The 26512-nt window shown below is 41.0% G+C and overlaps 1 protein-coding gene across 1 annotated transcript in view; it reads right to left on the reverse strand.

Annotated features, from left to right (window-relative positions):
• Positions 1 to 2523: 2523 nt before the first annotated feature.
• Positions 2524 to 26512, reverse strand: part of CDH5 (cadherin 5) — a 50690-nt gene continuing 26701 nt past the window's right edge. The window contains exons 2-12 of the mRNA XM_032803761.2: positions 25890 to 26091; positions 19338 to 19626; positions 19131 to 19247; positions 15166 to 15333; positions 14530 to 14717; positions 11016 to 11269; positions 10115 to 10257; positions 7797 to 7921; positions 6364 to 6472; positions 5831 to 6076; positions 2524 to 4730 (exon numbers count right to left, since the gene is read on the reverse strand). Of these exons, the coding sequence (XP_032659652.1) occupies positions 4237 to 4730; positions 5831 to 6076; positions 6364 to 6472; positions 7797 to 7921; positions 10115 to 10257; positions 11016 to 11269; positions 14530 to 14717; positions 15166 to 15333; positions 19131 to 19247; positions 19338 to 19626; positions 25890 to 26078 (2322 nt within the window). The 5' untranslated portion in view covers positions 26079 to 26091 and the 3' untranslated portion in view covers positions 2524 to 4236. The remainder of the gene's footprint in view (positions 4731 to 5830; positions 6077 to 6363; positions 6473 to 7796; positions 7922 to 10114; positions 10258 to 11015; positions 11270 to 14529; positions 14718 to 15165; positions 15334 to 19130; positions 19248 to 19337; positions 19627 to 25889; positions 26092 to 26512) is intronic.

The following is a 26512-nucleotide window of genomic DNA, read 5'->3' on the forward strand; positions in this document are numbered from 1 at the left end:
ATTTTAACAGATATTCCTTGCTAATTTGTTTAGCAAAGATTTCAAGCATAAATGACTATTTCATAAAGGATCCCTAATGGAGGGACATGTAAAAATCTTTATTAAATGCATTAGTCCCCTGGCATGACCTTTTATTACATAAAAATAATATAATAAAAATTCATGATAGACTAAGAATGAAAATCAAATGTATGTTTTAATTAAATGAATAACACTTAAAATATTGAGTAAAAGCAAAATTATTGCAGATAGATATTTAATTGTCTTTCTTTGGAAAAATGCATTTCATTGTAACTTAACTGACATAAGTATTGAGCTTTTCATGCAATGCGTGCTAAATTTGTGTAATCTGAAACTTTTATATTATTCTGCTCCTGACACTTAGCTCTGAAAGAACTGACAGTTTTCATTTGATTTATCTTTGTGTAAATGTCAACAGTCTGTGTACGTCTCTTAAAAAAAAGTTTTGGCATGAACTTTGAGAGTGAATAAAGAAAAAAATGATGAAGGACTGTTGTCTAAAACACTGAATTTAAGGGTCTTAGACTGTGAGACTTAAGTATTCACAGATGGTTAGTTGCAATTTATAGTGCAATTTAAAACAGTTACTACTAACTTCTGCAAACACAGCTTTGTCTCCTGAGTCTGTCCTTCCCTTTCTGCTATGACTGTCTATTCATCTGTTGTGTGCTAACCATTAAATCCAGGGTTATGGGAAATGTGGGAAAATGACTATCCGTGGTGTGTTGTACAGTGCTATGCACCCCTGCTCAGTCCTTTGCTTCTGGTATGGCAGGACTAGAAATATTAGGGAGACATCGGTCCATGCCATTGCTGAGGGGTGATGGGGAAGAGTGTTTTGCATCCCTTGAAGAGATGAAGATATTGCTAGGGAGTAATGGTGTTGAGTGCAGAGGAAGTTGGGATAGGTCCATTCTGGCTGGCAGTTAAGTCATACACACATGACATGAGGGATAGGAGTTGCGACTTTACTCTCCAAAACCAAAGCCCCCTATTAACTGAAATAAGAATTTCTCCTCTAACTGTTGTCTCCTCAAACAGTTATGCAAAATTCCCTGTAATCTCAATCACATTCATATCCCCAGCTATCTGTGAATTACATTGAAAATGCCCTCCATTTGGTCATCTAAAATTATCAGGGGACGCACTGAACACATTTGATAACTCAGGATGGAACTGTTCTAGTGGTAGCTAATGGAGACTCCCCTTTAGTTCAAACAATAGAAGATTGTATTTTTGGGTGAGAAGGTCTTGATTCCTGTGTTCCATCCTGCATGTGTGGGATCTGGCTGATACTATAACAGTATTCTCTAGAACTGCATAGATTCTGTAGGCAAACTTTCAAAAGATCTCCACACCCTCAATGCTGGGGGGAGCTCTCTTGAAAATCTGGCCTCACATGACAAGAAAACTGGTGTGTTGCACAGCTCTGATTTGCCTGGAAAAGGGTCTCCGTGAAATCAGATGTCTGAGAATGGAAGATTCTGTGGGAAAAAGGTCTTAGAGCAGGGGTTACCAAGCTTCATTGCACTGCGACCCCCTTCTGACTACAAAAGTTACTACATGACCCCAGGAGGGAGGACTGAAGCCTGAACCCATCCCATCCCTGCCTCCCCATATGGAGAGGCCAAAACACCACTGCCCTGGGGGTGGGGGCAAAACCAAAGCCTAAGGGCTTCGGCCTCAGGCAGTAAGGCTTAGGCTTTGGCTTCGGCACCTGGCCCCAGCAAGACTGAGCCAGCCCTGGTGACCCCATTAAAATGGGGTCATGACCCACAGTTTGAGAACCACTGTCTTAGCATATAGCTTTCCAAGTGCATGAAAAAAATCATTTTTACGCAGAGCTCCTCTATGAACACATGTCTACTGTTCTCTGGGTTTGATGACTTCCTATCCCCTTCTCTAACAGATTCCAGCATTCTTTTGACTGAATTAACTGCAGCAAGATCACCCAAAAGCCTATTATTGCCTTATGCATGCAGCTTATTAATTCACAGAGAAATAACATTACATTTGAATTTGGCTTTTATGTAAGTAAAAACAGAACAAGTACAGCAATATTAAAAGAAAATATCCAGTGCAAACACCTTTGATGTACAGTAGAGATCAGTACAATGTTCCTTAGAATAATGTTATAAAGCAGACTGCAAAAAACCCCACAGTGATTATAGAAAATGTTATCTGGACGTTGTTTACAGAAGATTCTTTAGCTGTGGCACTGAATAATTCTATAGCTAAACATTTCCTGTTGAATAGCAACACCTTATTACACATGAAAATCTTAAAATATAAGTATTAGTAAGAATTCTTTATAACACAGTCATCAGTAGAACCTCACTAACTTGCACTGAGGACTGGATTTGCAAATTAATGATTAAATGAACAATTTTTTTTTAAAAAAGTACATTATTTATAAAGGCTCTGATCCAACCACCAATGGGAAGACTCCCAATGGGCTTGGATCAGGCCTGTGTTTGGAACGTTACTATAATTTAAATAATTGATGAAAGTGTCCTACTAAATGCTGTAGAGTGTATTTTTGAAAAAGTAGTGAAGTACTAATAATGAGACCACCCTACAGATTTAATACCCTTGCTATTAAATCTTTGCTGAAAAAGGATGCTGGTTTTTGTGTATCACTATGGGTGGCTTAGTGAAATGCAGATCAGTGAAATTCCACTACACTGGTTTAAAAAAGACAACTTTAGTATTTGGATTCGTGACTATATATAAAATCCAATCTGAAATCAAGAGATCAGCTAAACTAATTCCTACAGATCCTGCAAAACTGGGTATCTCATTGGCAGGACCCTGCTCCCATTAAAATCAATGGAAGTCTTACATCAGTGGGAGCAGGAGCCAGCCCATAGTCATCACTTGCCTAGATCCTGAAAAACATACATGTTTGTTTGACTTGATGCACTATGTGCATTGGCATTCAGCTGAACGGGATGACTCCTCGCTGTGCGTGAAGTTAAGTATGTGCGTGTGTCTTGCAGTATTAGGGATGTAGTGGTGGTGACACCCAAAACCTTGCTTATGCCCAGGCCTTGGTCTTTCAGACAGACAGTAGAGTACACAGATACAATAGTCTGGTCTGGAAGTCCCCAGTACTTCCCTAGGTGGAAAATACCCATTTTACAGTACCTATTTGAAAACAAAATTCACAGTAATGAGACCCTTGAATTTTTTTTCCTGAAATAGCTGAATACCTTCAACTATGTTAAAAAGAAAGCTCCTAGAAAAATCCATGCCAGCTTAGCCTGTAATACCTGTGATTTGACTGTGGCAATCCAGTGAGACCTACAGTTCTGGCGCCTTAATATTCCACCTGATCTGCAAGTTTCCTGCCCAGCAGGGTATATTCCATTGAATAGCACCAAGATCCTAGTTAAGAAAGGAAAATATTTTTTTCTGAGGATAAAGAGAGATTTTAATACTCCAGGACGGTGCCAGAAGTCCACACAGTCAAGCTTTTCAAAAATGACCAATTAAAACCACTGTGGTGGTCTTCTAAAAATCCCAAAGAGTTCTACTACCTTCCTGCAGTAGCCCATTTTTGGAGTGGAAAGGTAACTAGTGAATTGGGAAGAAGGGAGAAATCATGATTCTCTTTGAACATAATGGAATCATCGTTAATATTAAATGATGATCCTCCCCTTTGCTGCGGAAGCAAAGGCATGGATTATCCATACAAGATGGTACAGGAGGCAAGGCAGACTTGAGGGGTAGGTGACTACAAGTGCCTCCATAATATGTTCCTTCTCAGAGTCGCTAGACTCCTCTGTTCTTAATTTCACATTGATAAAAGTGTATGACACCACATGAAATGGGGAAGAAATCGGGGGCATGCTGCTGTAGGCATCAGCATATATATGGAAAACTTTCACAGGTGCTGGGCAGTAATGATTCAAAAGACATGCTCTGTGGCGCTCACCTGTGGGTCCTAGAGAACTAGTGTCAGTGGAGGAGCCAGTGTGCTATCTGGGCTACCCATGCTGAGGGAATGGGACAAAAACAATGTCATTACTTAAAAAAAATGGATTTCATTGTAACCTTTTAACCCAAAATGCTTTGAGTTTTTGGTGTCTAGAATCATAGTTACAACCTGCGCTTCTTGTGTAAAGATCTGTTGATCCTCCTTTTGCATACTGGTTGCATCTTGGCTTTACTATATGTCTCTAGGGGGAAAAGCTAAACACAATTGATTTGAACTTAATATACAAAGTCTTCATTTGGCTCCAATCCGTAAAGCTCAGCTAACATTTTAAATCTGGGACCCCAGTCATTTAGAAAGTCATAGTCGATATCTGAATCAGAGGAACCTGACTCCAAAGAACTAAGAGATTCTGCAATGGACTCAGCACCTTCATAGCCATAAATGTGAAGGGTGTCATATGGCAGCAAATCCCCATCATTATCAGCTTCATCCTTCTTCACCTCAATCATAATTGCCATTTCCCCAGTGCCAGAATTTCCATTTCTTGTTGGCTTCTTGACCTGTGCATACAGGCAGGGCCCAGGCTCCAGGTTCATGCCATTCTTGCGGACAGAGTTGAGCACAGACACATCGTAGCTGGTGGTGTCCATTTCACCACCACCTTCTTCATCATAGGTCACAAGTTGCTCATGAATCTCTGCCACACTCTTCCTGAGTACAGTCAGCTCTTTCTTGTGCCTCTTTCTCAGAATGATCAGCAACGTGATTACTGCAGAGAAAACATATCCCAGCAGTTGTAAATAAAGGCAAATATAGGGAATTGGAGTAAACCAAACTCAGTGTAGTTAAAATTGAACATAATCTGAAATTCTTTTGCAGGAAAAATGCTATTAAATTCTTTTTTTGAATGTTATCTGAAACATTCCTAACGTAGGACTGATGTGTTCACAAAAGGGGCCCGTTTTTGCATTCTATCAATCTGCTTTAGTGTTGATTTCGTCATCTCCTTAGAACTTTATTTTTACAGCACCAGACTGTTAGTCCTGGAGCCTGAAGTCCTGTATTCATGAACAGAGAACAGGCAACAGCGGTGCAAGCTTTCCCTATGCTGCCCTACCAATATGCCTGAGCCCTGCCCTGGAGGGTATATCTCTAGCAGAGAGACCATAGTTCATTCTCCATAATTGGCTGGTGTTTGACCTCTTTTTTCCTGAAGCTGACTTATGGGTGTGGCGTTGTGATGTGGACACTTGTCCACTAGGAACTGAGCTTGGACCATTCAATCATTTAACATCTAGGCTATCAAACAATACCCACTTTCACACTTACCAGTCCATGTTAAACTCAAACTGATGGTGAACACCTCCATCACCCAACCAATCCCCACGTCAGCCAGTTCACGTTACATGCTATATTAATTTTTTTTAACATTATGCATTCTTATGCCACCCAAGTTACAATCCTGGATACTAGCTTTCCATTCACAAAAGCTTCAGTACCCATACATCAAGTACAGCAGCCTATTGTCGCACCATTAACGTATTATGCAATATAATTTTTATTGGTGTCTTCTTGTATTGTTACATGTTGTGCCCACGTGAATTCAGCCTTTTGAGACAGGGGCCCTGTTATTTCTCTGGTTCAGATCTCAGGTACACTTATGCCTAAATAATATTAATACTTGGTGAAATTACAACTGCTCCTTAGTTACAGTAAGACAACTATTCTAATAGGCCAAAAAGAAAGTAAATGCAAGAGTTTACTGAATGTGACCTACTCTCTTGATCCTGGATAAGCACAAAGCTTCAGGTACCTCAGTTAGAAAGAACATGTCAAGAACAGAGTATGCTTGAAATAGCAGATATTTACCAAGGATTGTGAGGATGCAGATAAAAATTGCCACCAGTGCCTGAATGCTAACTCCAACTTGCTTATTTGCTTCTTCGCAAAACGTGAATTCTCCTTTCTCATCACACTTACAGACACTGATGGAAAGTGTGTTTGTGCTGCTTAGCTCTGGCGTGCCATTGTCTGAGATGACGACAGGTAGGTAGTGGATTTTCACCAGCTCACGATTAAACTGTCCATATTTGACGGTGACATTAGCTGTGTTATCTGGAAAAGGTAATGAGTTCTAATTAAGTGATGATCTCAACGTCTAACTTTCTTTATAGATTATCAATTATCTGACACAATCCCTTGCGGCTAACTGAGCCTTTAAGGAACCCCACAAATAGTTGGGTGGCATGAACAACACTTTATCTGCTGAAAAAGCCTTAACCTGTTTATAAATAACAATAGCCCACTTGGACACATCAGAGATTATCTCTGTAGCTTTCACCTCATGTTTCTTGGTGCCTCTCTTTTGCTATCTACTGAAAACTACTGAGAGGATACACTACCGTGATTGTCAACCAATGTGAAGTTGCTATCTTCTGTGGTCAGGGAATATTTGAAGTTAACGCCAGGCAACATTTCATCCTTGTCAGTTGCTGAAATCCTGATTATCACCTATAAAGATCCCAAAGTTCAAATTTCAGGTATGCAGTGCACCCAGTGGTAAAAACACTCATTATGTAATGCAATAGCTTTGTGCTGGGCCTTTCATGGACCATCTGCAGTAAGAGGTCATCCAGAGGGACTCCCCAGAGAGGCACGGTGCCTTCTGGGACCTCCTGTCCCTCTCAGTGCAATAGGAGTAATTTGAGTAAAACCCTCTTCAAAGAACTGCTTCCTTTCCCCGTCCCATGACTAGTCAGATCCACTGGCTGGTGTGAAGAGAGAATCAGAAAAATCCCTGCTTACTTTCTATTGAGAGCAACTGGTGCAGAGCCTCTATACTCCCCCACAGTGACAGGTGCTAAAAGCCAGGTAGCTTGAATCCTGCCACACAAAGAGGAAAGGGATTTTCTCTCCTACTCTGCTGTGTGGCTGTGTCATGGCTTCTAATTAACCATAAAGAGAATAAACTAATGTTCATTTAAATACCTTAAGTGCATTTTTTTCTAAAGTGCTTAATGGATTTAAGAGCACTAATAACAGTGAACGTCTGACTTCTGCTCCTAAATTCCTTGCTTGCTTTTGAAAATCTCCCCCAAATACCCAAAATGCACAATACAGCTGCTGCATGTATGGCAGATGAAAAATATATACGACATCAATAAATAATATACCAAAAAGTATTTCAAAATCAAGTTAAAGGTCAAATACTACTCCTGGGTCTGTATACACAGCTCCCATCAAATAGTAGAATCTGGCTCGAAGACTGTAAATGAATGAATATAAATCAAAAAACTTTCATGTAAAGGCTGCAGCTGAGGAACCCATGACACCTAAAAATACCAACTCTATTTGTTGGGACACAAATTGGGTGCTGATGAAATTTGCAATCTTAATATTTACTCATGTTTTCTCCTGCCTATTTTACATAGCTCGGGTTTTGCATGTATGAATATTAGGTAAATGAAAATGAATTGCTAGTGATAACTGCCGTCTTGTAGGGTTAACTGAACTGTAATGTAATGGCTAATGTGCATGTATTCTGCTGACCTTCTGCTTGATGGGAGGGAGAGGGACTAAGGAGAGTGATGTAATGTGAGTGGGTCAAGTGATAGAGGTCTGTATTGTAGCAGCAAAAACACCGAAGCAGAAAAGTCTTGAGTGCTGACAGCTCGAAGGTCAGTGTAGTCATGGAGTAGCCACTGGAAGCACACGCAGATCAGTATTTAGGATTAGCAAACAGGATAACTCTTATCAAAAAAGTTGTGGTTTAACTTGTGGTTGAAGGTGTATGGTTAAGTATAAATGGCAAAAACCCCCTCATGTTATTACCTACCTTTCCTGGTGCAGCGTTTTCACACACTTTGGGCTCATAAGGATAAGCAAATTCTGGAGCATTGTCATTTTGATCAAGAACCTGTATATAAACCTGTGTATGTGATTCTATGTCAGACAGTCTATCTGAAACGATAAACATAAAAAAATGGATGATTTATCATTCAGACGGCTACAGACTGAGCCCCATACAGAACTCTGGTCCTGTGCTTTGCATCATTCATGGAACTTCTTCATAATGAGCATGAATAGTACAATATATCACACGTTGAGTAATTTATGCTTGTCCTACTTTTACTTATTAGATGTGAATTTAGGCCCAGATTTGTTCCTGCACAGAGATCTGTTAGACAGCGGGTGGAATGGGATGGGGGAGCTGGTTATGGCTCCCTGATTCACTGTGCTGGGCTCTGTGTAGGTTATAACAATCTAGGGGCTGCTCTAAACTGTGCCAGCTGTCTGTAACTCCAAAGGAATGTATGCCAGTTGAAGATTGCCAAAGTATAACAAACTTTGGCTATCCTTCCTTCCCACTTACTCCTTGGCTATTATGGCAGGACTTAGAACTTTTGAACGGTCTGGCCTAGGAAGTGGTTACAATGGCTCTACATATGGACATGAGGGGAATTTTGCTCTTTTTGTACTGTGGGAGTATAATCAGGCCAGATGCTTTTTCTAAGGGTACATCTACACTACCCACCAGATCAGCTTAGCGATCGATCTATCGGGGATTGATTTATTACATGTAGTGTAGATGCAATAAATTGATCCCCAATCGCTCTCCTGTCGACTGCTTAACTCCAGCAGTGAGAGAGACAGAAGCAAAATCAATGGGGGAGATGTGGCTGTAGATCCAGCGCCGCGAGGATGCGAAGTAAGTAATTTAAATTTAATCTAAGATACGTTAACTTCAGCTACGTTATCTTCTCTCCCCCTCCCCACCTCAGTGTAGGCCAGGCCTAAGACTTATGTTAGAAATCAAGGCATAAAGGTTAGCGTTTTCAAGGGATTCTTTGCATTTGTACTGAAGGCTAAGTGTTAAATCTGGTTTCTGGATTCTAGCTGGAGAAGACTTGCTGAGCAATCTTGAAACTAAAACATACATGTATGTTACAGAATCTATATTTCACCTTTTAATGTTCACCAACCAGTGTTCTTGAGTATCATTAAAGTGCCATATTGACAGTTACATACAGCAAATCCAGTAGGATGTAGGTAATGTGGAATTTTTCCTCCCTTCCCCCTTCAATTTTACTAGTACTTTGAACTAAGAGGAAATTATTAGAGGTGAAATTGCCTCTGATGGAGGACTCAGACACGGCCACTTTAGAATGAGGCTATGCAGGGTTGCTGCTGTCCCAGCAATTGTGTAGTGGGATTCTGCCACCTTGCATGCTTTGGAAGGGGAGCTCTGTGCCCTTCCTGCAATAAGTGGGTGTGAATGACGATGATGTGGCAGGCTCTGGGGATGTCTCTGGGCAAATCCATTTGTCTTAACATCCTGGGGGAATAGTTGCTATTCCAGACTGCTTGTTGAGTGTCAGCCATGCACTGACTCAAAGGTATATCAGCTCAGCAGTTCTTGAACTGTGGGTCGGGACCCCGAAGTGGGTCATAACCCCTTTTTAATGGAGTCACCAGGGCTGGCATTACACTTGCTGGGGCCCGGGATTGAAGCCAAAGCCTGAGCCCCACTGCCCAGGGCTGAAGCTGAAGCTTGAGGGCTTCAGCCCTGGGCAGTGGGGCTCAAACTTCAGCCATGGGTGGCAGGGCTCAGGTTACAGGACCCCCGCCAGGGTTGAAGCCCTTGGGCTTTGACTTTGCCCCTCCCCAACCTGAGGCAGCTGGACTGGGGCTTTAACTTTGGCCCCCCCAGCTGGGGTGGTGGGGGTTGGGCAGGCTCAGGCTTTGGTCCTCCCTCTTGGGGTCATGTAGTAATTTTTATTGTCAGAAGGGGGTCACAGTGCAATGAAGTTTGAGAACCGCTGACTAGCTTAAGAGGCAGAGAGAGAAACAAGGTATATTCTGGTTAATAAGCTGAGTGAATTTGCATAATAGTAATAGGCCAAATTCCAAAAAAAGGATACTCTGCTCACTTGCTGAAGTAGACATTTGTTGGATTTGATCATTTGCAATGCAAAATCATTCTAAGGCAAACATAGGCATTTTGATCAAAGGGGTGCATTAGCTTGTGTCAAATGTTGACAGGTGGGTGTTTTGTTTTTGGGGGCTTTTCTTTCTCTTTTAAACTATGATAATTCAGAAGAAACATACTGATTTTTTTCCCCTCAGTGAAACAGGTTTCTAGTTAACACTTACTCTCTGCCATGATTTCTTGGGCTGCCACGGTAAGGTTATGCCAGGCGCTGGCTTCTCTGTCCAGATGCTTTGAGATGAAGATATCTCCACTATTGGATACTTTGACATAGTCCCCACTAGGGCTGGATCTTCGGAGGGTATATCTGTTTTTTGTTTAAAAAGGATAATCCTCAACAAAACAAGAATAGTAATACAGTGTGTAGGATTTCAGTGATTCATTGCAGAAGGTCTGGAAGTTGTTCAAAGTGGTATGTTAAACTGCAGATCTGATAATTTGCCTTTACCATGAGCTTTGGTAACTGTTCTCCTCTAGAACTAACATTTTTTAAAGCTTCAAACACATAGCAGAGAACTATTTTCTTCTCTTCCAGCTCTCCTCACCAGATAGAATTTCCCCCCAAAATTACCTGGGCCAGAATAGAGTAAGTAGCCCAATATATCTTACGTCAGCTAGAAAACTTTCCCAAATTTGCTGTTATATGAATTTATTTATTTATTACTCCTTTGCTGACTTTAAATTAGTTCACTTGATTTTAATTTTTGAGCCTATACATGCCAAGGCAGTAGTTGCAATATAAAAAATTGCAACAACGATTGTACATAAACATGAAGTAAGACATACAGAATTGTGCATTTTCACTTGTTTGCTAATCTGTGTAGGAATAATGCGCACGTGCTATCATAGTGACTGTATGTGGTAATTGCCCTGATGCTTAACTTTTGTGAAGTTATTGCACGTGTGTATATATATATACGTGTGTGTGTGAGAGAGAGACTGCACATGCAGATTATGCATTTTTGCATATGCTGTTCTGAAAATTTGGCCAACTTGTTTATTTCCTTAAAGTGTTGAGAATTTAACAATTTTGCTAGAGCTGGTATAGTATCCAGCCTCATTTACCTAATTTTCCGTTTTGCTGCATCAGGATCTACTGCCAAAACTGTGCCAAGCGGGTTTTTTGTGAAGTAGTTTTCTTTTACTTTATAAACATAAAATGGCTGAGAGAAGATGGGAGGCTCATCAACATCAAGAACTTCAATGGTAACGGTCGCAATGCTCTTTGTCCCACCAGGCTTGAAGAAACGCATATTAACCGTTGGATCAGTTGCTTCAATGTCAAACTTGTACTCTTTTATTTTTTCATAGTCCAATGGCTAAATGAAAAGAGAGACATTCTCAGTCAGTAGTAAAAATGCTATATAGGCATACTGGAACGTGTGATTTGGAAATGCTAGTATGTTGTAACAGAACTAGATTATCAGGGAATCAGTTATTCAGTGCATTTCTCCCTTTTTCTGTGCATTTATTACTTGAGCAGCTTATGACTTTTTTTTCCACAGATCTAGTCTTTATTCAAAATTCAGCACATAAATCTCAGTCTGTAATTTTATGTCTGCAGTTCTGTGGCTGCAAGCTTCAGTCAGAGCCAGCTATCTCTGACCGTAGCCAGGAAAGCCAGCCTAGAGTGATCTGACCTAGCTCCTTTCTTTGAAGGTGAGATGGAAATTCGCATCTCTGCCCTTGCCAATGACATTTCTCCACATTCATTGAGGGCAGGAGATGGGGCTTTCTTGCCTGACAGCCAAGACCCTTAACTGTAAACTACAGCCAGCAATGCAGTCAATAGTAGCATGCCCAAGGTCTGTTGCTGCTCTGCCTACCAAACTCGCTGGCCACGATGGGCGTCTCAGCCAAACTTGTTCACTGTACACAGGGTTGGCTCCAGGCATCAGCACACCAAGCCAAGGCTATAAAGTACGTATATTCAGGATTCCTATTGAAAAGCTGCTTCAGTCTGGAGGGACAGTTGAGAACCGTACTGATAGTTTGAGTGATTAGACGTGGGCACGAATCAAAAAAGCTTGGATCCGACTTGAACATCGGAGAGAGGTTTCACAGCCTGCCCAGGATTCAAGAAAATAAAACACCATCTTCAAACAGCTCTGAATGTTGAGATGCTCATAATCTGAGTTGGTATTCTGCCCCAAGCATTCAAAAACCATGTAACAAGTCATCAGAATCATGAGATTTTGATAAGTAAAAAATGTGGGCATATTTCTTTGTGTTCTCATTTTCTGTTTTAGGGTTCACATTTTTTTCCCCTCTTCTACCGTAAATGCTAGAAATCTATTTTTTTTTAATGAAATCTGAGATTCTCCTGCAATCACATTACTGTAAGAGCTGGGGCTTTAAGAAAATCACCAACCATCCCTAATTTCGCAGGTTCAGTCCATCTCCACCTTGTAGATAGTGTAGGTGTAGACCAGACGTGGGCAAACTACGGCCCACAGGCCACATCCGGCCCAGAGGACGGTCCTGTCCAGCCCCTAAGTTCCTGGCCGGGCAGCTAGCCTGTGGCCACTTCCCTGCTGTCCCCCCTCCCCTGCATCCACTCCGCCAGCGCTCTGGGTGGTGGGGCTGCGTGGTCTGCAGGGCAGCGTGGCAGTGTGTCTGGCTCTGGCTGGGAGGTGTGGCACCAGACATGCTGCTCTGAGTGGCATGGTAAGGGGGCTGGGGCCGGGAGGTTGAACATGGGGCAGAGAATCCTAGGGGGCAGTCAGGAGACAGAGGGCGGTTGGATGAGGCAGAGGTTAGGGTGGACGGGGAACAGGGGGATTGTATAGGGGCTGGGGGCAGGGGTATGGATAGGGGTTGGGGCAGTCAGGGGACAGGGAGCTGGGAGAGTCGGATGGGGGTAGGATCCTGGGAGGGGGCGGTCTGGGGACAAGGAGTAGAGGAGTGTTGGATGGGTGGGGGGTAGTCAGAGAGTGGAAAGTGGGAGGGGTTGGATAGGGGGCGGGGGCCAGGCTGTTTGCGGGGCACAGCATTCCCTACCCCAATGTGGCCTTCGGCCCCCAAAAAGTTTGCCCACCCCTGGTGTAGACAGCAGTGCTTGAGATACCCAGTTGTTCCTTATATAATACACTAATCTGAAACATGCTAATTAAATAGAGATAAAGGTGTTAAACTTATGACTGGACATAGTGGCAGAGACAATAGCCTTGAAACTGTTACATAAGTTACACTGACGTTTTGCCTTAGATGACAGTGCAAACTTATCTCTGAGGCATAAGCATGGGGACAAATTAATTCTTCTGGAAACTCCACCAGTTCCACTGAAATTGCACCATGGATGACTCTTGTCCATTATGTGCTTCAAACAATGAACTGAGCCTTTAAGTGGTTCAAGTCCTGACTCCTCTTTTCCCCAACCCTCTTGCAGATCATATGCTAGAGCAGGTGAGGAAGCGCCATGCCTGCTTTGTATAAAGCAGCAGCCTTTTCCCCACTATGAGGGAGGTCTGCAGGGAGCAGGAGATGCTAAGAGACCTGGTGGTGGTGTGCTGGGAATTGTTGCTAGCAGCTGGGCTTTTAAGAGCATCTGGGTGGGGCATTGTGAAGCTGTTGTTATGCTCAGCCAACTGGAAACAGACTCAGAATAAATCACAATGAATCTGCAAGTACTTGCCACTTTCAGCACTGTGGGATCACTGAATACTACAGGAAGGGGCCATGGATGAGGCTTAGTGACAAGGCCAGTGTTACCAGGTCTCATGATTTTTATGAAGTCTGTCTGTGTTTAAGTTCTGATGCTGGAATAGAGGGATCTGAGAATCTCAGCTTCACTTAAAAATTAAAAAAAAAGAAAGCTTCTAGTCCTGTTGATGACACAGAAAAGCTTGAAAACATGAAGTGACTATACTCAAACAGCTCATGAAGCAGGATGCCAATAAAAACAAAACCAAATTTATAATGTATCATGATGCGAGGGTGGGGGCTGAGTCATGATTTTTGAATTCTTGGGGTTGGTATTGTTGCAACTAATCAGGAAATGTCCCTGGTACCAGTGATGCCGGTTTGGGAGCTTGAAGGCAGGTAGGGTTTTGGAGAAGGCCCAGGCTCCTGGAGCCCTACCACAGTACCTGGAGGTAGTGTGAAAACCCTCCTGTTTCCACGGGAAGGGATGGGAAAGGCAGTGAAGGTTCAGGGAGGCTATAAAACCTTAGAAAAGGGAGAAGAAAAGAGATTAACTGGAAGATTTTGAATTTTTCATTTCATTTGGACTTTGACTCCAGAAGGGGGTTCGGAAAGTCAAAGCATTAAAATCACTGGTCTACCAAGCTATCCAAATACCTAAGGACAGGGGAAACTGAGACACCAAGCTGAGGGGAGTCTGAGGGGTGCAGCCTGGAATCTGATCAGGTAAATCTCAGTTATACACTGTGGGAAAATGAGTTTTTACCCTAGTAATAATACTGAATCAATTCACTTAATATATATATTACTTTGAAACTAAAAAAAAAAATAAAAATTGGATTTTTCTATTCCATACTGTTTTTAGAGTATAGCTAGCTTAGATATCAATTGTCAACATGACAAACAACACATTTTTCTGTGTCACTAGGAATTGTACCTTCTTTGGCTTAATTATTCCTTCGTTGGTGAATGCATTTGGTATAATTTCAAAGGTATCTCTATAATCTCCTCTGACAAAACTGTACTTTGTGTTTCTGTTTTGTGGATCATCAGAGTCTTGTACTTTCAATTTGCCGACTTCTCTTCCTACTCGAACATTTTCAAAGACTTTAAAGTGGAATGATTCTGTTTAAAAAAACAAAAACAAACACAGCCCCCCCAACACATGCAAGTGAGAATTCTGTTAATTGTTCATCTCAATTTATGTTTAGCAACAAAAACATAATTTCACAGAGAATACTGAGATTATTATTTAAAAACTGCATTGATGCTCAAAAATGTCAAGATGCACTACAGAATGAGCGAGATACCATAGAATGGATTTATTCTGCCCTAGCTGTGCATCACAGCTTCTTTGCAAAATTCAGGGACTCTAATCAACCTTATATGTACAGTGCTGGGTGGGGTGGGGTGAATGAGGAACCGGGAAGGAAGGAAGTTCTGTTCATTCAGGTGATATTTTAGCAATTTTTATAAAGCAATACATCTTGATTGGATAAACTCTGATAAAACCATTTGGTTTTAATCATACCTGTTCATACCTTTCAAACAAAAAATCAGTCTCACAACTTACGCTGTTCAAATGTAGGGAAGTTGTCATTGATGTCAGACAAAGTAATGATGACTGTAGCAGTGCTTGAATCCCCACCATGAAGCCCTGGAGAATCTTTTGCTTTAACCACAATTTCATATGTAGACTGATTCTCTCTGTCTAAATCAGCTATGGCTGTAGAAATCACTCCTTTAAAAAACACATTAAAAAGAATCAGTTTGTGACATTATGCTCCATATTCTTCATAGAAATATTGTTGTGAGATGAATATGGCATAACTAAGATATATTTTATGCAAGATGGGTCATGTGAGGTATATTGGAAAGGTTATGATTTACTGAATGTGATTACCTAATTTGTATGAATTTCTGTATCTGTATCTGAAGTTAGAAATACTATGCTGTATCTGAAGTTAGAAATACTATGTAATAATTACAACTGTGTCTTCACCTGGGGAATGCCTACCAGACAGTATGCTAACAGCCTGAATGGGCCAGTAGGAAGGACACTAAGACTTTGAAGATGCTAATCTAGCCTCCTTCCTGAGGATTTTCCTGGGATGCTGTTTTAACACTGCAGCGTCAGATGATCATGTCACCTGGTACTGGACATCATTTTAGACTTCTGGTATTTTTCCACTAGAAGGAGTGGGGGTCAAACTAGGAAACAAAGGATTCCTGCCACATGTAAATTCTATTTAAGGTTGGAGAATGAGTTCATCTTGGCTCTTCTTCACTGCCTTCCTCCCCAAGAAGAAAGACTGTTGAAAACAGCTGAAGAAACAAAGGAACTAAGCTGGGCAGGGGAGCTCAGGCAAGAAAAGTCAGCCTGTGAAGGGTATACCTGGAGATTTAAGCTGAAAGCAGTGCCGTTTACCTTCAAGAAACTTTACAACCTGCATAAAACACTTAGGGTGAGAAATTATTATTTGTAGCTAATTTCTTTAATGCATTAAGCCAGTGTTTCTCAAACTGGGGTCTCTGCTTGTGTAGGGAAAGTCCCTGGTGGGCCAGGCCGGTTTGTTTACTTGCGCAGTCTGCAGGTCCGGCCGATCAAGGCTTCCAGCAGCTCCCACTGGCCTGGAGCAGCGAACCATGGCCAGTGGGAGCTGCTATCGGCTGAACCTGCAGACTGCACAGGTAAACAAACTGGCCCGGCCCACAAGGGGCTTTCCCTACACAAGTGGCAACCCCAGTTTGAGAAACACTGCATTAAGCCTAGTTTCCGCATGTGCTCAGTAATCTGTTTTAATATGTTTTCTATCTCATATCACTTAGGTGCTTGGGGCGGCAATCTGCAAGCTGGGGCAGTCCATGTGCCATTAGGGCAGCACGCGTGTTTCCGGGGCGGTGGCAATTCGGCGGCAGCTTCTATGTTCAGCTGCCCGTGGCGGTGCAGCTTCTGTCTTCCAGCTGAAGACAGAAGCTGCTGCTGAATTGCCGTCGCTGCGGAAATATGCGTGCCTCCTTAACGGCACGTGGACTGTCCCCCCGTCTGCGGCGGCAATTCGGTGTGCTGCTTGGCTTGGTGAAAACAGTAGAGCCGGCCCTGTCCAGAAGGTGTGTGCACTAGAGTGCTGGGCAATTCCCTGAGCTAAGTCTTTCCACACACAGCTGATTGCAGACTCTGTGTGATTCTACAGCTGGATGCGTCCCGACGTGTGTGTGTGCACACAGCTGCAGCAGGACAGGGTGACGGAGTCTCGGCTGGTGGAACTGGCGGGCTCAGTGGGACCCAATGCATCAGCTGGCACCCTGAATTGGGAGGGTCCAACGTGTCACACATTTATTCTAGCATATTTCACTTCACGGCAATCTTCTGTTAGATATCCCTGTGTGTACTTCTGCTGTTGGCTTTAACTAGCATTTTGGATATTGCTTCTAATGCTGTGGTTAGAAATCTGATTTCTAGATGATGGAATATTTTGGACATTTTGTATGTCTCCATGCTGTATTTGGAGTTTTTGAATATTTTGATTACAAATCCACAAACACTGGCTAAACAGTATTATCCTATTATAGATATCCTTTGCAGAGGTATTGCAGCTGGAAAAAGTAATGGATCCTTGCATAGTGTACTGCTGGCAACATTTTACTGGTTTAAACATGTGCATCTAATACCCATGTTTATTGTATGATGAATGAATCAGGAAACAAATGGTCAGATATTTGGGATTAAGGGTAAAGCCCTTAAAGCGTGTACATGTACTCTGTAGAAGCAGTGTTTTATGTGCATTTGAATATAATCAGGCTCATGCACTTCCCCCTATTTCTACTTAGCATGGGAATAATCTGAAGTGTGGCTGGACACAGTGAAAGTTGGCAGATCAAGCACATTCATGTGTAACAATAGCTCCCAAATGTCCGAGAGGACCTGCAGAGCAAAGTCTCCATGAATTTATTGGAGAAGTCAAGTTTAGTGTTACGTTGCATGCATATACATCCAGCCAAACTATGTAACAATGGAAGTCATATGGCAGTCAACAAATGATGCATCCTTTTTCTTTAGTGATGATCAGCTGACTGTGGGTGGTGAAAAAATGCACACTGTACACTGTCTCAAAGGGTGTCCGGAAAAGCTGTCACACTTCCTTTTAGTTAATCTATAGAAAAAACCTCAGCTTGATGCTATTATTTTTACGCATAAATATTCTGGGAAATGGTAAAGTACATTTACATAATTCAAATAATGTATTTCTATAGTCTGAATATTTATAGGACCCCTTCTGCTGTACTATATCATCAAAAAGGTGACAATTGCAAGAAAGAGAAGAAAACTTATTGGAAAGATTAGTGAATCTATGCCTTGTTATTAGTATGAAGACGGTGGGAGATAACTCTTTGCCCCAGATAGCAGACAGCATGATGGTGGTCATAAAATAGACAGAGGTAAATACAGTATTTATATATACAAAAAATTAGTTAACTACAATTCTGGGTGGGTTTACAAATCTCCAGGAAGGCAGATAATGACTAAATCAATTGCCAGTGCTTAAGGGACAAATCAACTGCTGTAAGTCTACCTCTCATCCCACCAGTGAGATGCATAAACTGGATTAGTTAGGTTCAGGGGTCCCAGGACAAAGACACTTTGACACAGATAAAAGGATTGCCTCTCTATGAGCTCTGCAGGGGAGACAATGAAAGTCAGACTGAAATGGGGGCAGAGGCTGGAGAGGTGCAGACTGTCTTGTCCTGGGACAAACTTGCACATTTTTAGGCAAGTCAAGGTTTACGTGAGATAACAAAAGCCTATATGCATACTGTTTTAACCTTACCCCTCCCTGTTATGTTCCAATGGATAAATTATTAATACTTTTGTTTTGAAGAGGCTGTTCTGTGTCACTGCATTTACCAGCTGGTCACAGATGCCAAAGGGAAGTCTGTAGCAGAGGACTCATGGGTGGCGAACAGGGATACTGTGACATGAGGACTCCATCTAAAAGTGGGGTTATTTGTGGGATTCCACCCTGGGAGAAATACAGGCATGGGTCTGTCACTTACTGGTGCCCATGGAGAGACTGAGTGAAGGGTCTAGGATACAGCCACATCTCGCCCAATAACAATTGTAAGAATTTCAGTGATGTACAATATTTCTATGCTATCTTGTTCTTATTCCTGGTCAGTGGCATGAGTGATATCTCAGTCGAAACTGAAGTTGTCAGTAAATTCAGCTCAATCTCATTTGCAAATTTCAGCCTTGAACTATTGTGCCTTCACTGCACCTGCCTTCTCCAGGAGGAAATGCACCCCTTTACCCTTCCCCCTCCAGCATTTAGTACACAAATGCCTTTTGGTTTTTCAGTTCACTTTCACATTCCTAAATAATACAGACAGTGTCACCAGAACAAAACCTCTCCATAAATACATTCTTGCTGATAACTAAACCTCCAACACATTCTCTGGCTTGGCTAGAATGATAAAGGCTTAAACGTGTGACATTTGTAAAGTATATGGTAAAAGTTGAAAAGTGTGTGTCATGCTTACCAGATTCATCAACTGTGAAATAGCGCTCTCCTTGAATAACTTGGTATATGACTGTGGCATGACCTGCAACGGTTGGGTCATCAGCATCCACTGCTGTCACTTTGGTGACTGAAGTTCCTAGAGAAGGAATTATCACATGATACATTTACTAAAAATCCCCTCTGTTAAACAGAAACATAAGGAGAAATGAGTAGTCAAAGAACTTACCTACTGGTGACATTTCTGGGACAGAACCATTGAATACTTTTTGTACAAACACAGGAACATTATCATTAACATCATAGACTTTGATGATAAATTTAGATGGTGGCTCCAGTGATTTGTTGGTTGTTCTGTCAATAAAGAGAGCTGTCAGCTCATACTCTGATTTCTTTTCTCGGTCCAGCCTCTCAAATGCATACACATCTCCGGTGTCTTCACGGACTTTAAAGATGCTATTGGCATACTCCCCCTCAAGAACATACATAGCATTTTTATTCCTTGAACTTGATGTGATCTAGAAAGTATAATTGAGGGAGTTAAAAGTGAGTTTTAATATCCGAAAACAGAACACTTTCTGCATGGAGATGTACATAATATTCATACAGATAAACTTCAGCAAATAGCTAAAGCCATTACTTTAGTTCAGTGGTTCCCAAACTAGGGGCGTGGCTTGTTCAGGGTAAGCCTTCGGCCTGCGCCGCTTCCTGCCGTTCCCATTGGCCGAGAACTGCGGCCACTGGAAGCTGCAGTCGGCCAAACCTGTGGACGTGGCAGGTAAACAAACAGGACCGGCCCGTCAGGGGCTTACCCTGAACAAGCCACGCCCCTAGTTTGGGAGCCATTGCTTTAATTCATCTATAAATAATTTGCAGTTGCTGGTTTGCACAAATCAAGTATAAATTAGGGAATTCCTGCTTCATTTCCCCTTTGAAGCATAGGCAGTTATCCAATTTGCAATAAGAACTGTGTGTATAAAATCTCACCTAAGTGCACCACCAAACTTTACAGTTGTTTTTGAGGCCATTTGATTCCTGTATCACCTTTCCACTATCACCTCTTCCTAGCTACTCTTTTCATAAATTAAATCCAACCATTAGCAATATACATTATCCCACTGAAGGTGGCCTAAATATTCAGACCTAAATGCTGAGACTGGAAAAACTCACTGGCTTTGTTTTTCCAATAATGTTGTCTTATCCTAAGACTTTCAAAAACTAAGTGACTAATGACTTTCTGATTTTGAGAAAGTCCCCAGCACCCACCCTCTGGAAGTCTGGCTCTCTTTAATATGGTTTCCTAAGCTATCATCCGAAATCACTAGTTAATTCTGAAGATCTGGGCTTAAGTTTCTTGGTTTTAATGCCATTTTTGTAAGCCTTACCCAAATGTTACATACTTGCTCTGGTTCAACATTTCAACTGAATAAATAAATGGACTTGAGGAAACAGTTGAGGATTTTTATAATTTCTGTAATGGAAATCTTATGCAAACACTTAATTTGGGATTGCTATGATCATCAGGCAAGTGTTCCACTTATCACAGATTTTGAATCCTGGGGTCAAATCCTGACCCCGTTGGGTGTTTTGCTATTGACTTCACTGGGGTCAGGATTTTACCCATGGAATTCAGGGCCTCTTGGAGTGGTGGATCATCTGTCACACCCCTGTGGTAATATTTATTTATTTTATTTCTTCCTTCCTTCTACTGCTATTTGGTTTATAGTAGTAACCTCAGTGTGCTGGGCACTTTCAAAGCATGTAATAACATGCAGTAGTTTACAATTTATGAAGATAAATAACATAAAAAGGATGGGGGAAAAGAGATAAAATATACAATCAACTTTAAAAAATATTGAATTCACTCTCCCTACTGGTTCTGTACATTATTGTTAACCTGGAGGTAACTTTGATTCTTCTATTTCGACATCTTATCTCCCGATTCCTGATAGAAGATTTAAACTACTTAAAATAACATTTATTGTACAAAGATATATGCTCTCGATATATTAGCACTCTTATTCCATTTATTGCAGTTGGATACTCACCAGAAGTCCCTATAATTAACCAAGAATTTCCACTCCTACATTTCTGATGTTATCAGAGGTTGCATTTGCTTTTGTGTTTAGCATTTCTGCTTTATCTTGCTGATGGTCAGGCTATTGCTGTTAAACAGTTTTTTGTTTACATCCCCCCTTTTTGTAGTATGTCATGGAATTCTTCTTCTTCCTTTATTCCACATTTTACATCATGTTTTTTGTGGCTTCCTGATCCTGGGGCTGCTAAGGAGTGTCTTAGAACTTCTGAGATGCAACTGAGGGCAGCTTGAATTGTGCTGGTTGACAGTGATTTTCAGAGTTCATGCTGGCAGCCAAGGCTTCTCAGGTTTTCAGGATGCCCCAGCACATCCCCTGTACCAGGGGCCATAGTGGTGTGGCCCAGAGCCTTTACACCAGCTCTGCACCATCTGTATATTTCCTTACTGAAGAGAGATGCTTATGATTTTAAAACTATTCTGATTTTTTTAAAAAAACCTTCAATAAGTAGAGTCTATGCAGGTATTTGTATATTTCAACACGTTCCTTAGAAGTTAATTTTATGATTGGGTTTGTGGGAAGAAACCACGTTCATTGAAGGGCTTCCTAACTTTGTAAAGTGGTCTTAAGTCTAGGTACTATGATTTTGATATTAATGCCTAGCTAAAGAGGGAGAGAGAGTGTAAATTTTGGTGGTTCTAACATTTTAACTTTTCATTAGTTGTTACTTTTCTCACTGGTAGAATCTGCCCAGATAGATCATGGTCTGATTAGTGGAAAAATCTTGTTAGATTGGCTAGTCCATCCCCACAGGGACTAATGCTGGATTGTTCCCTATAGCAGTCTTATTTTAAATGCATCAGAAAAATTAGGCTTTTTTCATATTGTTTTCTAGCTCTCAAGCAGATGCCTGAATATTATTTCTTCGTGGGATAAGTGCTTTTCCACTGAGGTTTTTTGCTTTGGATCAGCCCTTGTAATGCTCCAAGGAAGTGTCCTCTCTTGATATGTTTGCAGGTAACTGATAAGACAGTCTCACAGGATTTTGGCTAGCATCCCATTGCTGTGTGCATTCCTACTATAACTGAGCTGCAAAGAATAGAAGATTCTCTGCTTTACTGTATGAATTCTTTTCTTATTATACTTGGTGATGTAAATAATTTGCCTATTTCCCATCCCACTGTTGTCCTATACCACACGTTAAAAACTCCCACCACATATTAAAGGTAGGAGCATATGCTGTGTCTTCTCTCTCTCAATCTCTATTTGTTTGATTCAATGTAAAGCGCAGGGACTTCCAAAATGCTTTTGTTAAAACTGTGGGGATGAACCTATAGAGAAAGCATCCTGGGTCATAAAAAATAAAATCAAACTATATGAGCATATTCCTGCTGCTGTCACTCAATTCTACATGCCTGCTGTTGTAGCCTTTATTTAGAGACTTATCAAGTGTTGAATCCTGCCAATGCAATGTGCTGCATGCAGACTTTGCAAAAGTAATCAAAAGCATTCCATTGCTGGAAGACCACAGAGCACCATACAAAGTAAATTATTCTCTTATTTAGGACAGCACCAGGAATAGAGGTGTTCTTCTCAATCTCCTGTTGAATTGGTCTGAAATGAAGCAGAAATGCCCCGGGTATTAGCTGAGAATACCCTATGGCCTCTTTCTGTCTAGCTCACTGCCAGTAAAGAGCGCTGATCCAGAAAAGTCTGTTTCATTTTACCAAGGCAGGCTGACAGGTGCTGATTGTCGTACATGGGAAGAAAACGTACAGCTGCATTTATCAGAAAAGTTGTTCAGATTGAAAGACTACATTTGAAGAACTTTGCCAGCGCGATGTGCAGTTAATCATAGGATTTTATGAGCAATGTACTATAGAAAATGAGTTTGCAAGTAGGTCAATGCTCTTTTTTTTTTAACAATTAATTTTTTACAAAATTGTGAAAAAACCTGAGAACTACAACATTTCCAAATACAGCCCCTCCCCCTGCATTTTGGTCTAATCTGAGAACTGTAGGCTTTCTTTTAAAAGAAACAGAACCAAACAAGTTAATACCATAACTGCATCTAAGGTGGTATTATCAACTCACTGAGTGCTGGTACAGCTCTTCTGCCTTTTAAAGTCTATGGTAATCTTTTACATTAAGTCTAATGAGAGTAAATTTCAAGAGTGGTTGGCAATGGCCTAAAATTCCACCCTTTGTGTATACCCTAAAGGGAATCTTTCAAATGATGTTCACTCTTGCGGTATATAGCAGGCATTTCAGGTTTAGCTGCCAAATTTTCGTGGTTCTAGTTTGATGGCTTGATGAATAAAAGAATTAAAAAAACACAAAAATTGACAACCTGTTTGAGATTAGCCATGAACACAGCATGCCTAGAGAATGGCTGACAGGTTAGAATTGTATCCCTTTAGTATATTTAATTCATCTAGTGTTCATGAGACATTTTATATGTCATGGTGACTGATTTTTCTTATTACAGAGACTTGAAGTCAACACAGTTGTTTAATTAGAATATGCAAATTTGCCATGCACACAGAAATAAGTTGATTGAGTGCTGATAATGACACTAGTCTAAATACAGTATAACTTGGGCAGCCTGCAGATATAAGTGGTAGGATTGAAACTCTTCTGAGACTATTAGAAGCTGAAGATCTGATAATATATTTTTGGAAAGGTAGTTTCCCTGGATTTGCAGTAAGGTTGTAGATCTGACTTATGACTTTGAAATTAGGACCTATTAATGAAATCCATGAAGCAATAAACAGAAAGAACTCTCTTCAGATTTGCTACAATTGTATTTTGGGCCCAATACAACAGGTTGAAATCCTATTGATTTCACTGAGCTTTGAATCAGGTGCTTGGTGAGGGTAAAATCTGTTAATAAATTCATTAACTTCTGAATTCTGATTTATTTACACTGACTACATCCATTCCTTAGCTATGTAGCTCTATTAGTTGTTTATAATTCATATGTGTACAAATAACAAATTATCAAATTAAATAAGCACACAACACAAGAGTTTTGTTTTTGCATCAAATAGACTCTGCACATCTTGACTTTTGGCATAATTTAAAAAAAAAGATGTGCACAAATAAAGCATTTCATTCAAATGACTCTTCTTTTTTTAATCTGCACAGATTGGTATCTACAGTTAATAATGAAATGCAGATGCATGAAGCTACAAATATTAAGCATATCCAGGGGTGGCTCTATGTATTTTGCTGCCCCAAGCACGGCATTCAGGTGGCTTTCGGAGGCATGACAGCGAGAGGTCCGCCGATCCTGCTCCTATGGTGTACCCGCCGCTGAATTGCTGCCGAAACTGTGGGACCGGCAGACCTCCCGCAGGTGTGCCATCGAAGGCAGCCTGGCTGCCGCCTTCACTGTGACTGGCAGGCCGCCCCCCGTGGCTTGCCGCCCCAGGCACATGCTTGGTGTGCTGGTGCCTGGAGCCGCCCCTAACATATCAGAGTTTTATTGTCAATTTAAAAATGAAGCACAACTTCAGTTGTGTCATGTGATTTTTAGAGAGCAACCATGGAGTGATTAGAATATGCACTTCTGCTGCACAATGAACAGATGAAATCTATTTTCAGTAAAACTGGATTCTCAATATAGACCATGTTGCTTGTTGGTGGATCAACCGTTGTCTCAAAATGCTCTGTAGGATAATTTGTTTCATGACTGCCACATAAGTCTATCAGACTTGCAGATTATAGGTTGTTTTAGTGGAACTGACTTCGGAGAGTCAGAGTAGAGGGTAAATAAGATTAGCATAGTTTGATACTTAAATTTAAATGAGTCATTTGTGTGTGTGTGTGAGAGAGAGAGAGAGAGAGGAGGGAGAGAGAGAGAATTTATTAAATAGTCTTGTAAAACTGTCCACGCTTACTGCAGGCATTTTCAACTAACTCTACTATTCCCAGAACAGGCTGTAAATTGGGTTCCTAACTCTCCCTAAATAACCAAATACTAATGTACAGTCACGGGGGGATGAGAAGTACAGTAGTAACCTGTATCCAGAGAGAGAGACTGGCATGCTAAACTACCTAATCGTTTCTCTATTGTCTATAGAATTATACAGTTTCTCTGGTAATCAAGTTTTGTCTCTGATACTGAACCACCCATAACCACTTCCTCATGCTCACTTTCCCTCTAAAAGGAGAACAGCAGTCAGAATTTATGAATATTGTAATAAAAGCACAAGTTCACTTCTCAATGCATTTATTTAGAACCTAGAAGCAGGAGCTAGATCCATAGCTGGAATAAACTGGTGTAGCTGCACTAAAATTAACAGAGCTGGGCCAATTTACACCAGCAGAAGATATGGCCATTAAAAGACAGAATTCTGGCCTGTGTTTCAGGAAGAAGATAAACTGAGATGTGAGAAAATGGTAGTGTAATATTAGTGCAACTAATTTACCATTCATCCCATTACACCTGTATGCCACCAAAATACTCCCCAGTTGCACAGATGTCCAACCAATTTATAAAACCTATTTGTATTTTACAAATAAAGTAGATTTTGGTTTTGTGACATTATTCTTGGTTTACTATAAGTCTTCAAATTGTTACCATTACTCCCATCCTGTAGTTTGGGATTAAAACCACATTACAATTTTCTTTCTTCTGTCACACCTACAATGTCAAAAAGTAACACTGTTCATCATGCTCTTACATGGAATTTCACCCTAGTTAGTAACTGCTGATTGATTGCTAATACATTGTTAATTACCTTCCCAACATGATGTGGTAATGGTGAATTAATCTCTTCCATGATATGCATTTGATTCCAGATCCATTCTCTCTTAAATCGTTTATGACTGTTACTGCTTGGTGAAAGATTTAGTTTTGTCTTGAAATCTTCTGTGTAAACAGAGGCTGGAGCCAAGATCAGGGAGAAAAGGAGGATAAGCTTTTTCATCTTCTTTTGCAACCTAGAAAACATTGTAAAATATGAACAGTAGGGAATATAGAACAGAGATTTCTTAAGTAATGGTAAATGGCTGCTAGAGAGAGCCAAACTCATAAAGGCTCAGAATTGGCTCTGGCTCAGCGCAACATCCAAGCCAATAAACCTACGGAGCCTACATTTGTTCCCACACCAATATAGGTCACAATTAACTCCACTGAAGTTACTGGATTTACCCTAGAGTATCAGGCCAATTAATTACAGTACAACTAACGCTGATCAAAAAATGGAATTTCCATCAGTAGTATATACCTTGATAGCATTCATCACCAGGTATTTTTGATAGGTTTCCACACCTCAGTTAGGGCTTATATTCCACCCTCCATCCCCATCCCCATTTCCATTGGCGTCAAAGTTTGGCGCCGAAGGCCATTTTGAGAAAATAT

The sequence above is a fragment of the Chelonoidis abingdonii genome, chromosome 19 (assembly GCF_003597395.2).
Source record: "Chelonoidis abingdonii isolate Lonesome George chromosome 19, CheloAbing_2.0, whole genome shotgun sequence".
Taxonomy (NCBI): domain Eukaryota; kingdom Metazoa; phylum Chordata; order Testudines; family Testudinidae; genus Chelonoidis; species Chelonoidis abingdonii.